The 13377-nt window shown below is 50.5% G+C and overlaps 1 protein-coding gene across 1 annotated transcript; it reads right to left on the bottom strand.

Moving 5' to 3' along the window:
- Positions 1 to 563: 563 nt before the first annotated feature.
- On the bottom strand, positions 564 to 4627 carry LOC119306985 (receptor-like serine/threonine-protein kinase SD1-8). Its single transcript, XM_037583064.1, has 7 exons — positions 3225 to 4627; positions 2717 to 2833; positions 2473 to 2600; positions 2073 to 2286; positions 1740 to 1986; positions 1473 to 1605; positions 564 to 1036 (listed from the first exon to the last, which is right to left on the bottom strand). The coding sequence occupies exons 1-7, from the start codon at positions 4510 to 4512 to the stop codon at positions 725 to 727; spliced, it is 2439 nt and encodes an 812-aa protein (XP_037438961.1). The 5' UTR covers positions 4513 to 4627; the 3' UTR covers positions 564 to 724.
- Between the last annotated feature and the right edge of the window lie 8750 nt (positions 4628 to 13377).

A 13377-nucleotide genomic window follows, 5' to 3' on the forward strand; every position in this document is an offset into this window, starting at 1 on the left:
GTGGGAGGAGGGCTGTCGACGGAGGAGGGAGGATGGAGGAGGGGCGGTCGGAGGAGGACGGAGGAGGGGTGGTGGGAGGAGGAGGGAGGAGGGCGCGGTGGGAGGAGGAGGGAGTACCTCGCTGGCGGGCGGACGACGGTTATCTGCGCGGGCGAGAGTGACTGAGAGGGAGAGGGAGTGAGAGAGGGTCGGCCGCGTGGGGAGGATAATGTAGGGTTAGTAGTAGCGCGGGTTCGAGAAAAGCGCTACAGCTAAGGAGAATAGCAGTAGTGCTGGACGAGGATACGCGCTACTCCTAAGTTGGGCTAGCTATGTGCGCCCAGTTCAAACATACCAGCAGCGCTTTTTGCTAGTACGCGCTACTGCTAAAGTTATAGCAGTAGCGCGGTTTATTTACACGCGCTGCTACTAAGTAGCAGTAGCGCATGATTTTGTCCAGCGCTACTGCTAAGATGCTGTGTATAAGGTTTTCCCTAGTAGTAAGAGATCGTGAGACTCAATCATTGATCCACCATATTTTAAATCTTTGCCTAACATCTGCACACATGCAAATGCAGTTCAGTTAAAGTTTTGTGGGATGTTGAATATGTTATCAGTCTCCTTGATTTAAATAGATGTGTCTATTAAGAGGTATACACATGTCTATCAATTAGTCGTGAGTAACGTCTTCAATCTTCGGTTCTACCTCCGGCTTGTCTACCATCCCTTCATCCATGCATCCTTGCTACCTGCCTTCGATGTTCGTGATGGTTAGCTCGACATTGCTGGACGTGTCGTCCAACACGTCGAGAAGGTCCACCGGAGTGCTCACTAGAGTGCAGACCACCGGCCGAAGTGGCCGCCTTGGCGCCTGTTGGTGCAACAACATGGGGATTACAGCAGCCATTTTCGGTCGTTGGCTTGGGCTCTCCTGAACACACAGTAGCCCTACCTGGATGCACGTCACGGCCTGCTCTAGCTCCGCCAGGGAGCAGCCATCGTGCACGGCTGGGTCAAGGAGCTCGAGGCTCTTGTTCTCTTCAAATAGCTTCCATGCCTGCAAAAAACATATTCTGTTTGTCATGGTCACCGTGGAATTCAGTATGGTTCCATCAGGGTGAGTTTTTTGGTTCAAACAAAAGGGGTTAGGACTTGGCTGTGTAGGCACGAACTTTCTTGGTTCAAATAAATTTTTAAAAAATGGTCTGGATGTGCCCTTCTTATTGCATATCTAAATTATTCAATCAAGCATACAAATGAAAAAAAAATCCCGTAAGAATCCCGGTATAAAATTAGTGACATAGAAGTTAAATGTGCAATACTTAAGGCATATCTGTTAATAATTAATAAAAGGGCCGTATACATCGTCCAGATGCAGAGGCAGGGGGCATTCCTCCTTTTCTAAAAAAACTTAGGGCACATCTAGATATGCTTTAGTAAAAAAATGTTTTGATTATTTTGTATTGGGCTACAAGAGGTAATTGATTGCTTACATGAGCTATGAGGTTGAAACTTCGTTGGTTCCTCCTGCCGCTGACGATCTCCAGCAACAACACTCCGAGGCTGTAAACGTCCTGCATGAACGATACCAAGCCGTCCATTGCGTACTCCGGTGACATGTAGCCGCTGCCAGCACGCCATACAAAAAAATAACAATCAGAAAATCGGTCCAAAATCTGGCGAGGGTACACTAGTAAAGAAACAAAGAAACTATAGTACTTGAACGTTGTAGTGTTATATGCAAAAGTTGCAGTTCTTACTATGTTCCAACAATCCTTTCTGTGACGGTCGAGTCTTGACTGTCGCCGATGCTGCTGAACAACTTGGCGATTCCGAAATCCGATATCTTGGCCACCATGTCCTCGTCAAGGAGAACGTTTGCCGCCTTGAGGTCTCGGTGGATCATCGTGTGCCTCGAGTCCTGGTGAAGGTAGAGCAGCCCTCTGGCAATGCCTAGGATGATGTCCATCCTTTTCTTCCAACTTAACGTGGCGCGCCTCCTTGGATCTGTTGGCGAATTCACAGAATTAAATTTCTGTGCAGAAATGGTCACAACTGTTTTGCCGCAGTGAGGATGAGTGACATGTACTAACCAAAAATGAAGGTGTCCAGGCTCTTGTTGCTCATGTACTCGTAGACCAGTATCCTCTCAGAGCAGTGGATGCAGCAGCCGAGCAGGCGTACGAGGTTGCGGTGCTGCAGCTTTGCGATCAGGTCCACCTCGTTCTTGAACTCTTTCAGTCCTTGCACTCTATTCTCGGTCGACAGCTTCTTCACTGCAACTTCCTGGCCGTCTGGCATTTCCCCCTGATAAATCCAGTTGGTCAGATTTCGGTCCTGACTAACTGACCATTACGAAATTTCTGCCCTGATTGGTACTACAAGGAAGAGTAGTACTGCTACTATCCAGCTGTTGTTTGTACGGCAACAGGAAATTTCATTCCTGATTTACATGGACTCTATGTAGTATTGCAATGTGTAAAGAAGTATCACCTTGTAAACAATGCCGAAGCCACCACGGCCGATCTCGTTTTTGGGGCAGAACCCACCGGTGGCGGCTCTAATGACCTCGAGATGGTACGTCGGACATTCGCCTCTCAAGATGTCATCGAACATGGTGGCTGCAAAACGGACAAGGCAGGAAGCCAGCTGACATGAGCAATAGGATAGGGCAGCAAGCAAGCAGCAGTTTCAGATTCAGATTATCCTCTGAAAACGCAGCACCAAGGACTCTGACCTTCTTTGCTGCGCCGGATCCTTCTCCAGATCAGGAAGCCGATCAATAGCGCAAGCAATGCAAACCCTGTTATCACCGTGGCGATGACCGCGGGGAACTTCTTGGTCTTGGTGTTCTCTGAAGAATGTCAGCGTCGAGTTAAATGCACGAAAGCCGCACTCCTCAAGCCCAGTGTGTTAGCAAGGTGCATCCATCATAAATGTTTGAGCTTGACATGTTTGTCCTGGTAGGCGGTTTGACAAGGTCCTTGCACACAATACTCTACTATAGTTTGATGCTACATAGTCCCTCTGTAAATTAATACTATATCATTTGGATCACGTACGGGGTACTAGTGATTGGAAATAGTATCATTCTCTGCATTGACTGAATTCAGCCGGGAGGTTCCGACATGAATTAATTTATGCCTAATCGGTGGTTGAAGTCAAGCAAAGGGAACAGGCTTTGTTTCATACGTACTACATGCAACTGGGTGCTTTGAATAAGAGAGAATTGCATATGTACTTACCTAGGTCAGACAATGCCAGCCTCACGAAGAGATCCTGCCCACCGTCGACGAACCGCGTGTCCATCAGGTCGACGAACCACTGTATGCACCCGGTGCCGGCCCCGCCTCCACGGATGTCCGACGCGGCGTACGCCGTGCAATTGCAGTTGGACAGGCACCTCCGGCCGCACTCCTCGAGCGAGGCACCGGCGTCCACGCTGCTGCCGTGCGTCTCCGGCAGCTTCACGCCGCGCAGAGCGTAGAACCCGTCGCTGTCGTCGCCGCACCGTAGCGGCGTTCTTCGGGCGCACCCGCCGGACGCGTCCCGCATGCGCCACTCCGCCGGCGACCTCTGCTGGAACCCGTGGACACAGCTGCACACGATGGCGTCCACCACGTTGCACACGCCGAACGCGCCGCACAGGCCGTAGCTGTCGCACTGGTCCCTCGGCCCCGACCAGAAGGTGTTCCAGGCGCCCGTGGCGCGGTCCCAGACCATGCGCTGCATCACGCCGGACTCGTTCAGGTCCACGCGGGACGGCGGCGAGCCGACGCGGTCGCGGTACCCGTAGGAGACCTCGTCGGTGGTGTCGGTGAACCGGAACTCGAACATGTCCTCGAAGGTGGTCATCTCCGGTATGCCGCTGAACCGCACGCCGTTCCAGGGCCCCGTCCGGTACGTCTTGCGCCCCTCCCTCCAGATGTGCAGCTCCGGGGAGCCGCTCGTGTCCATGTCGTAGCGGAAGTCGCCGGCGGACGGGTCGTCGGCGTCGCGCCACGACGAGAGGGACCACACGGCGCCGGTCCTGAGGTCCCTCCCGGTCCGCATCTCGGAGATGAACGTGTTGGTGGGGTGCTCGAAGCTCTGCCACACCACGGCGCCGGCCTCGCTCGTGAGCACCAGGTTGCCGTTGTCGTGGAGCTGCGCGACCGCAGCAGGCGCCGCGGCCGACGAGTTGGACGACCAGACGGTCACGTTATCCCTCGCGGTGTAGAGGAGCACGAGGTCTCCTCCGCCGCTGAGCGTGACCATGCCGGAGGACAGGGCGTCGAGCGGGCGGTCGCGGTTCGCGACCCAGACGACGGCGGGCGGGGAGACGGTGAACCATATGCCGAGGAACCACTTGGTGCCGTTGGCGACGGGGAAGAGGCCGAGCTGGAAGACGCCGCCGGGCGAGACCAGCCTCCGTTCGCCGCCGATGGCCCCCTGCCGTGTCAACGTCGACGAGCTGTCGGCGACGACGGCGGAGGCTGTCAGAAGCAGCACGGACAGCAATGGGAGGAAGAGTCGGCGGTGGCTCTGGTTCATGATGATCTTGCGCCGGCTGAATATGGAAGGAAGCACGGGGAATGTTACCGTGGAGTCGGTGGATTTTTTCCCAAGTTCTAAATACCGATGGCTGGCAGAAGTACCGCATTCATGTCACGGAATGTTGTGGCGGACCGGTGGTAAACGAGTAAATTGCAAGGAACCATCATTTTAAAGGCTAGGTTAGCAGAAAACATTAAAACATTAAGCTATATTTTTGTTGCAGAAAACACACGTTTGGTTAATCGTTTCGTGAAAACTATTGATCGGCGGATATGGTTCTGTTAAGTGAGTTTATGACAGGTGAGTCCCACTAGTCAAGCTAAGTGGCACCAATCTCTCACACCGCGACATCAAATCGTCTTGATGGATGTGGGACCTGCTTGTCAGTGAGACACTCCCCTTCTCTCAAACCACCCACTCTCCGTCGTTTTACCGAGCAGATGCATGGATGCGCCGCCGAAGTTCGGGGTGCGGTCTCCGGTGGAGGCGTTCTCCGTTGACGCTGGAGCGGCCCGTGACGACGTCCGGGAGGGGCGCGGGTGGCAGGGGTGTGCTGTCAGACTTCGTCGATGCGGGGCGGGGGCGGGGGTGATGTCATCTTCTTGCGGACGCTCGAGGTGCGGTCATGCACCCCGGCCGCCCACCGGCGCTCGAGGTGCAGTCCCACTAGCCGTGGAAGACACTCCTTCCTGCGGACGCTCGCGTGCGAGCCGCAACTTCGCCAGCGGTGGGCAGGGGCCGAGTACGGGGTTTGGGTGTGGAATCGGCGGGGATGCCCCGATCCCAACTGGATCTGGATGGATTGGACATCGGGGAGGTGATTCCCGGTGTTGATGTCAGGACCCCGACTCGATGCCACATCGATCTAGCATGTAACACCTCATATCACTTTGCGGCCTCACGCACGGTATTCCCACGGGTGTCGCCTTACCTTTGCCCGGGACCGTTTGCGCCTTTTGGCACACGTATATGACAGTGTCGCTAGCATCCATATGATAAGGAGTCCGGGCTGACATGGCTAGTCGTAAACCCAAAGCGGCACAGACTTACAGGGACAGGCATCCATGACCCAGCATCGAACGTGTCGGTCATCAGCGAGTGAATCCAGGCTGTAGCACTGGGCTAGCAGGACTACGGTGAACCGGGCTGTAGCGGGCTAACAGGACTCCGGTATTCATCGCGTGACATTTCCCCGAAGGGACAGACACAGGAACGAAGAAGGACACATGCCGGACAGCCTAAGTGTTCCGGAGCAGTAGCAAGCTACCATGGCTCGGTGGAAACACTAGGAGACATTTCCCCGTAAGAGAGGCTACTAAAGATAAACAACTAGATGGTCAGATCCCACACATACCAAGCATTTCAATAACATACACACAATATGCTCGATATGTGCAAATACAACATGGCATCACAACATGACTCTACGACTCAAGTAATTTATTCAATAGGCTCCGAGGAGCGCGATATTACAATCATGGGTCTCATGACCCAACAATCAGAGCATACAAGTCAAAGCACAAGCGGAAGCTATCATGTCTGAGTACAGACATCTATAAATGAAAAAGGCTGAGAAGCCTGACTATCTATCAGATCCTGCCGAGGGCACAAGATCGTAGCTGAGGTATCAAGCTAAACGTCGAAGTCCACGCGAAACTACTAGTGAGACCGAAGTCTCTCTGCAAAAACATAAAATAGGCAAACGTGAGTACAAATGTAACCAGCAAGACTTACATCAGAACTAACTACATATGCATCATTATCAACAAAGGGGATGGTGGGGTTTAACTGCAGCAAGCTAGCTTTGACTCGGTGGCTATCCTAAACTACGACTGCAAGCAACTCTTTTGAGGTGGCGCACACGAGTCCACATATTCACCATATCAATACACCACTATGGATCCGCTCCCGTCCCCCTACGAGAACGCCATCCATAGCACTCACGCTTATCTTGCGTATTTTAGAGTATCCACTTTCACTTGTCTATGAACTGATATAAGCAACCCAGAAGTCCTTTTCCGTGGACACGGCTATTCGAATAGATCATATTAACCCTGCAGGGGTGTACTTCTTCACACACGCTCTCACCACTTACCGCCGTTTACACGACATGTACTCGGCAACCTTCAAGCAGAAGCCCAACGTGGGTGTCGGCCACGGCCTGCCTAAACACTCAAGTCTCTAGTCCAGGTTTATCGCCTATTCGGGTTCCATCCATGAGGAGATCCGGCCGGAGTTTCGCTCACAGCCCCAAACGATGTGAACAGGGTTCCCGAGACACCAAACGGGCGCCCGGTACACCGTGCCACGTGCCTACAGCATCACAGCCCACCCCTACGGTCAGCGCTGCCCACGGCCTCCAGCATACTACAAACACCAGAAACAACTTGCAACTCCTGGACAGAGGACAAGGGTGATCAAGAAGCCGAGAGGGTCCATTGGTTTCGGGCCCAATGCGTGGTAGTAGCTGAATCATGGATCACAAACACAGAACTCAGTTCCTGAGGACGGCTGCAATGAGACAACCCACCATGTACTCCTACATGGCCTCTCACCGCTACCTTTACCAAATCGTATTCACACACTTAGCTCACACACAGTAGGACATGCTCACACACCTCTGATTCATCCCCGATGAATCAGACCTGACTCAACTCTAAGCAGTAGCAGGCATGACAAACAAACATGAATGAGTAGGCACAACAGGGCACAAACAACTCCTACTCATGCTAGTGGGTTTCATCTATTTACTGTGGCAATGACAGGTCATGCAGAGGATAAAGGGGTTCAGCTACCGCAGCAAGTAACAGATGAATCGGTGTTGTCCTAATGCAGTAAAAGAGAGCAGGAGCGAGAGAGTAGGATTGTATCGGAATGAACAAGGGGGTTTTGCTTGCCTGGCACTTCTAAAGATAACATTGAGTCTTCATCAGTGTCAACGATCACATCATCGGTACACGTCTATCGAGAGGGGACAAATACCGGCAATACAGAAAAAAGCACGATCAATGCAATGCACAATATGATGCATGCTATGACATGGCAAAATGAATGTGTTTTGGGCTAATGCATCTAAAACCAGATTAAATGAAGTTGGTTTGAATACAAGATTCAAATTCAAACTCCATATGTGATTATTCAAATGCCATTTAATTCATTTGTCCTAAACAGTAGTGATAAGTTGTTCTAACATGCATGAAAATGGTACAGATGGATTCCTTGAATTTTTCTGATAATTTTTCATATATAAATTATTTAATTTGGAGTTACGGTTAATTTTCTATGATTTATTGAAGTTTTAGGCATTTTCTGGAATTTCCTGATTATTTTTTTAAATCCAGAAAATACTTATTGCGTCAGCATTGCGTCACTATGACGTCAGCAGGTCAACAGACGCTGCTGCTGGTCAAACCTGACGTGTGGGGGCCACACGTCAGTGACACAGGGCTAGTTAGTGTCAATGGCAGGTGGGGCCGGGTCAAAGGCCACGTCATCAAGTCAACTCTGTCATGTGGGGCCAGTCAACGTGTGATGTGGCCAGGTCAAACTGACCTGTGGGCCCGTGGGGGTTAGTTTAACACTTAACAGAAAATAATAAATATTAACTAAGGCGTGGGGCCCATACGTCAGTGGCTCTGGGGAGGTTAGCTGGGTCATTAGTGGTTAACTAGACCGGGGTTAGGCCGACGGCTCGTCGCCGGCGAGGTCAGTGGCGGCGGAGCGCGTCGGGTTTCGCCCACAGGCGACCATTTGGACGGCGGATTGGTCCTACGCGTAGCTGGGGGTCGCGCGCGTCTGGTAGTGCAAGTGGGAGGAGCTGGGGTGGCCGGAGCTGCCGGCGGCGAGCTCTTTTGCGGCTGCCGGAGCTCGGGCAATCTCGGGGTGGCGTTACAGTGCACGGGAGGAGGCGTTGTGGGTGTCTACGGTTTCATGCGATCGTGCTGATCACGATGGTGGGCTCGGGAACGAGCTGCGGTGGCTGTGGCCACGGCCACGCCATGGCCGGCGGCGAGAAGCTCTCGGCCGTGGTGGGAGATGGGGCTAGGGGGCGAGAACGGAGGGGGCGAGCACAGGAGAGGCAGCGGAGGCTCACAGCGGATCCATTCGAGGCGGAGACGAGGCCGGGGATGGTCCGGAGCCGACGAATCGAACGGCGGCGAGTTCCGGTGGCCGAGGAGGGGAACGGCGACGTGGGCGGCGATGCAGGGCTCCCGGCGTCACGTGAGTTGGTGGGGACGAAGAGGAAGGCGCGGCGGTTCCTCTGGAAGCATCGCCGAGGCGAGGGGTGGACACTGGCCGCGGTGGAGCTCGTTGGTGCTCTCGGGTGCTCGTGGTCGATCGTGAGAGAGAGAGAGAGCAGAGGGGATAGGGACGGAGGGAGAGATACGGGAGAGTGAGAGAGTTCGTGGGGGCCGCGTGGCGTCTCCAGGGAGTAGTGGAGGCAAGCAGGGAGGCAGGAGGTGGCCGAAGCAGGGAGGAGGTGGCCGGGGCGCGTGGCCGCGCGCGCCGGGCGCGTGCCCGTCCTCCTGGCAGAGGAGGAAGGCGACAGGGGAGGGAGGCGGCGGTGGGCTGGGCCAGCGGGAGGAGCTGGCCAGCTGGGCCGGCTACAGGTAAGTGGCCCAGGTAGTCTCTCTCTCTCTTCTTTTTTAATTATGTTTTCTATTTTGCAGGTTTGTTTTGAATTTGGTTTTGAAACCAATTCAATTTATTTTGCTTCTGACAATATTTTTAGGAGCTAAAAGAATTAAAACAATGCTCCACAAAAATATTTTAGAATTATTGGACCTATATTTATTTAACAGTAGATATAAGTCCAATTCAAATAGCTATTGATTTAATTCAAATACCCAAAATAAATGTTTCTGAGATACCGAAAATATTGGTTTGGATTTTACCTCTTGCCAATATTTCCAGAGGATAACAAGAACATTTTCTTGGACTTATTTGAGGCAATTTTTATCTTGATCATTTCATTTTTTTTAAAGGATTCTGAGGCTTTGAAAATTCCTCAATTCAAATTTCATTTGAATTTAAACATGATGCAGCAACCAAGCTAGTCCAAGGCCAGGGTAAAGCTAGGGATGTGACAACTCACCCCCACTAAACAAGAATCTCGTCTCGAGATTCCAGCGTAGGGTAAGGTGAAAGGTAAACGCAACTAGTATAATCTTCACGATCCAGGGTGCACTTCAGTTGAACGTTGATTCATTCACCATCATTGTCTTGAAGTCTTGCCTTGAGAACTCCAACTATCATGACAACGAGAGGAAAGGAAAGATCCTAAAAGAATGGTTCTTCTCGAAGGTCGAACAACTCAGGATTAACTCACAGAATGAGACATAGCAACATCTCTTGAGCTGAGAGGCGAAGCACACATCCATAGGAATGGAGGGAAGCAGATGACGAAGGTTCACTAGGTGGACAATAATTCCACACCTAAGAAGGTGGTAAACGATTGTCAACGTAGCGAGGAGTTGAGTTGCCATGATACCATAACGATACACCTTAGTGAAGGTGACTCCTAGAGATATTCCCTTAAGTGGCAAAAAGAATTACTTTTGATTCAGAGATCATTGAAACTCTTTAAACCAGCCTAAGGCAATCACAAGCGATCATTTGGAGGGGGTCGGTAGAATGGCATACTCGGACTTGGATGATGTGGATTACCTTGTTGAAGACAACGTAATGGATGAATTTCCTTGCCACCGGAAATGGAAGAGACCCATGGTAGAATGGCACATTGGCGGTGCAAGCTAGGAACAAAATGCAAATGCTAGGAATGATTCTGGTAACTGGGGAAGAACCCAACAATAAAGAGTGAATTCACTGTTTGAATAGGTGATAGCATTGCCGAGGAAACTGAGAGCATCCCAGTTAGTGCCGATGATAACACCTAGCGCTTGTGCGTGCTCTCAAGAACTTGAGCATTTCCATAATCATCAAGGTTTTACCAACATCAGGGTCAAGGGTGCCGACAGCACAACATACTACCATGATGAGTAGCGATGGACGATGCACATGCAAAGGAAGATAACACTTCTCAGATTTCATCTTAGCGAGGCCAAGGAAATAAAATCTGAATGATCGACCGAGAGACATTTAGCACTCCGCTTCTAATGTTCTCCTTGATGTGCTAGTGTAACCCATTCATAGATATGGTTTGATATCTAGAACATCAAGTAAAAGGTCGGACTTCGGGAATACAAAAATCCATAGGGGCAACTAGGGAGTAAACCCTACGAAATCCCTATGGGGAGGTGGCCAACTTCTTCAATCAAGATATTATAATAACAGGTCTTCCGGCTGGGTGTGTTGGCCACGACATCCACTTTACCGGTTATCGCGCGACCAATATTATAATTCTTGGGAAATATTCCAACCATCATATCTGCCTGAGATTCAGATCTGGTTGGTGTCAGGATATTCCAGACTCATCGAGTCTAGGAAGAATAAGAAAGTTTGCAACATAAATCGACGAGATGACGTTGCGAGATTCTCGGGAAATGAACTACGATAGCAAGCTCCAAAACATGAGCTGGTTCTGCTACACACGTGTGAACACGCTGTCACAGACAAACATGAACACATGGTAGTCTTATAATAAAACACTACCGAGTTCCGGGGGAAAACCATCATCGAGGATATCGAAGTCCTTGCATAAGGTATACTCTTAAGAAGGAATTTCTTCTCCTTGAACAAATCAATCAGTGGCTTGGTGTGAAGGAAATATGCCCTAGAGGCAATAATAAAGTTATTATTTATTTCCTTATAATCATGATAAATGTTTATTATTCATGCTAGAATTGTATTTTCCGGAAACATAATACATGTGTGAATACATAGACAAACAGAGTGTCACTAGTATGCCTCTACTTGACTAGCTCGTTAATCAAAGATGGTTATGTTTCCTAACCATGAACAATGAGTTGTTATTTGATTAACGAGGTCACATCATTAGTAGAATGATCTGATTGACATGACCCATTCCATTAGCTTAGCACCTGATCATTTAGTATGTTGCTATTGCTTTCTTCATGACTTATACATGTTCCTACGACTATGAGATTATGCAACTCCCGTTTACCGGAGGAACACTTTGGGTACTACCAAACGTCACAACGTAAATGGGTGATTATAAAGGAGTACTACAGGTGTCTCCAATGGTCGATGTTGGGTTGGCGTATTTCGAGATTAGGATTTGTCACTCCGATTGTCGGAGAGGTATCTCTGGGCCCTCTCGGTAATACACATCACATAAGCCTTGCAAGCATTACAACTAATATGTTAGTTGTGAGATGATGTATTAAGGAACGAGTAAAGAGACTTGCCGTTAACGAGATTGAACTAGGTATTGGATACCGACGATCGAATCTCGGGCAAGTAACATACCGATGACAAAGGGAACAACGTATGTTGTTATGCGGTCTGACCGATAAAGATCTTCGTAGAATATGTAGGAGCCAATATGGGCATCCAGGTCCCGCTATTGGTTATTGACCAGAGACATGTCTCGGTCATGTCTACATTGTTCTCGAACCCGTAGGGTCCGCACGCTTAAGGTTACGATGACAGTTATATTATGAGTTTATGCATTTTGATGTACTGAAGGTTGTTCGGAGTCCCGGATGTGATCACGGACATGACGAGGAGTCTCGAAATGGTCGAGACGTAAAGATTGATATATTGGAAGCCTATGTTTGGACATCGGAAGTGTTCCGGGTGAAATCGGGATTTTACCGGGTTACCGGGAGGTTACCGGAACCCCCCGGGAGCCATATGGGCCATCATGGGCCTTAGTGGAAAGGAGAAAGGGGCAGCCCAAGGTGGCTGCGCCTCTTTCCCCTCCCCTAGTCCTATTAGGACTAGGAGAAGGTGGCCGGCCCCCCTCTCTCCCTTCCCCTCCGAGGAATCCTAGTTGGACTAGGATTGGGGGGAGGAATCCTACTCCCAGAGGGAGTAGGACTCTCCTGCGCCTCCCTCTTTGGTCGGCCAGCCTCCCCTCCTCTCCTCCTTTATATACGGAGGCAGGGGCACCTCTAAACACACAAATTGACACAAGTTGATCCACGTGATCGATTCCTTAGCCGTGTGCGGTGCCCCCTGCCACCATATTCCTCGATAATACTGTAGCGGAGTTTAGGCGAAGCCCTGCTGCTGTAGTCCATCAAGATCGTCACCACGCCGTCGTGCTGACGAAACTCTTCCCCGGCACTTTGCTGGATCGGAGTCCGGGGATCGTCATCGAGCTGAACGTGTGCTCGAACTCGGAGGTGCCGTAGTTTCGGTGCTTGATCGGTTGGATCGTGAAGACGTACGACTACTTCCTCTACGTCGTGTCATTGCTTCCGCAGTCGGTCTGCGTTGGGTACGTAGACAACACTCTCCTCTCGTTGCTATGCATCACATGATCCTGTGTGCGCGTAGGAAAATTTTTGAAATTACTACAAAACCCAACAGTGGCATCCGAGCCTAGGTTAATGATGTTGATGTTATATGCACGAGTAGAACACAAGTGAGTTGTGGACGATACAAGTCATACTGCCTACCAGCATGTCATATTTTGGTTCAGCGGTATTGTTGGACGAGATGACCCGGACCAACCTTACGCGTACGCTTACGCGAGACCGGTTCCCTCGACGTGCTTTGCACAGAGATGGCTTGCGGGCGACTGCCTCTCCAACTTTAGTTGAACCAAGTATGGCTACGCCCGGTCCTTGCGAAGGTTAAAACGGAGTCTATTTGACAAACTATCGTTGTGGTTTTGATGCGTAGGTGAGATTGGTTCTTACTTAAGCCCGTAGCAGCCACGTAAAACATGCAACAACAAAGTAGAGGACGTCTAACTTGTTTTTGCAGGGCATG

Source organism: Triticum dicoccoides, chromosome 1B (genome assembly GCF_002162155.2).
Source record: "Triticum dicoccoides isolate Atlit2015 ecotype Zavitan chromosome 1B, WEW_v2.0, whole genome shotgun sequence".
In the NCBI taxonomy this organism is placed as follows: Eukaryota; Viridiplantae; Streptophyta; class Magnoliopsida; order Poales; family Poaceae; genus Triticum; species Triticum dicoccoides.

Coding starts and splice junctions, on each gene's coding strand:
- LOC119306985 (XM_037583064.1), bottom strand. CDS start 4,512: ATGAACCAGAGCCACCGCCGACTCTTCCTCCCATTGCTGTCCGTGCTG. Junction 2,834..3,224: donor GCTGGCATTGTCTGACCTAG/GTAAGTACATAT, acceptor GACATTCTTCAG/AGAACACCAAGACCAAGAAG. Junction 1,987..2,072: donor CCTGGACACCTTCATTTTTG/GTTAGTACATGT, acceptor ATTCGCCAACAG/ATCCAAGGAGGCGCGCCACG.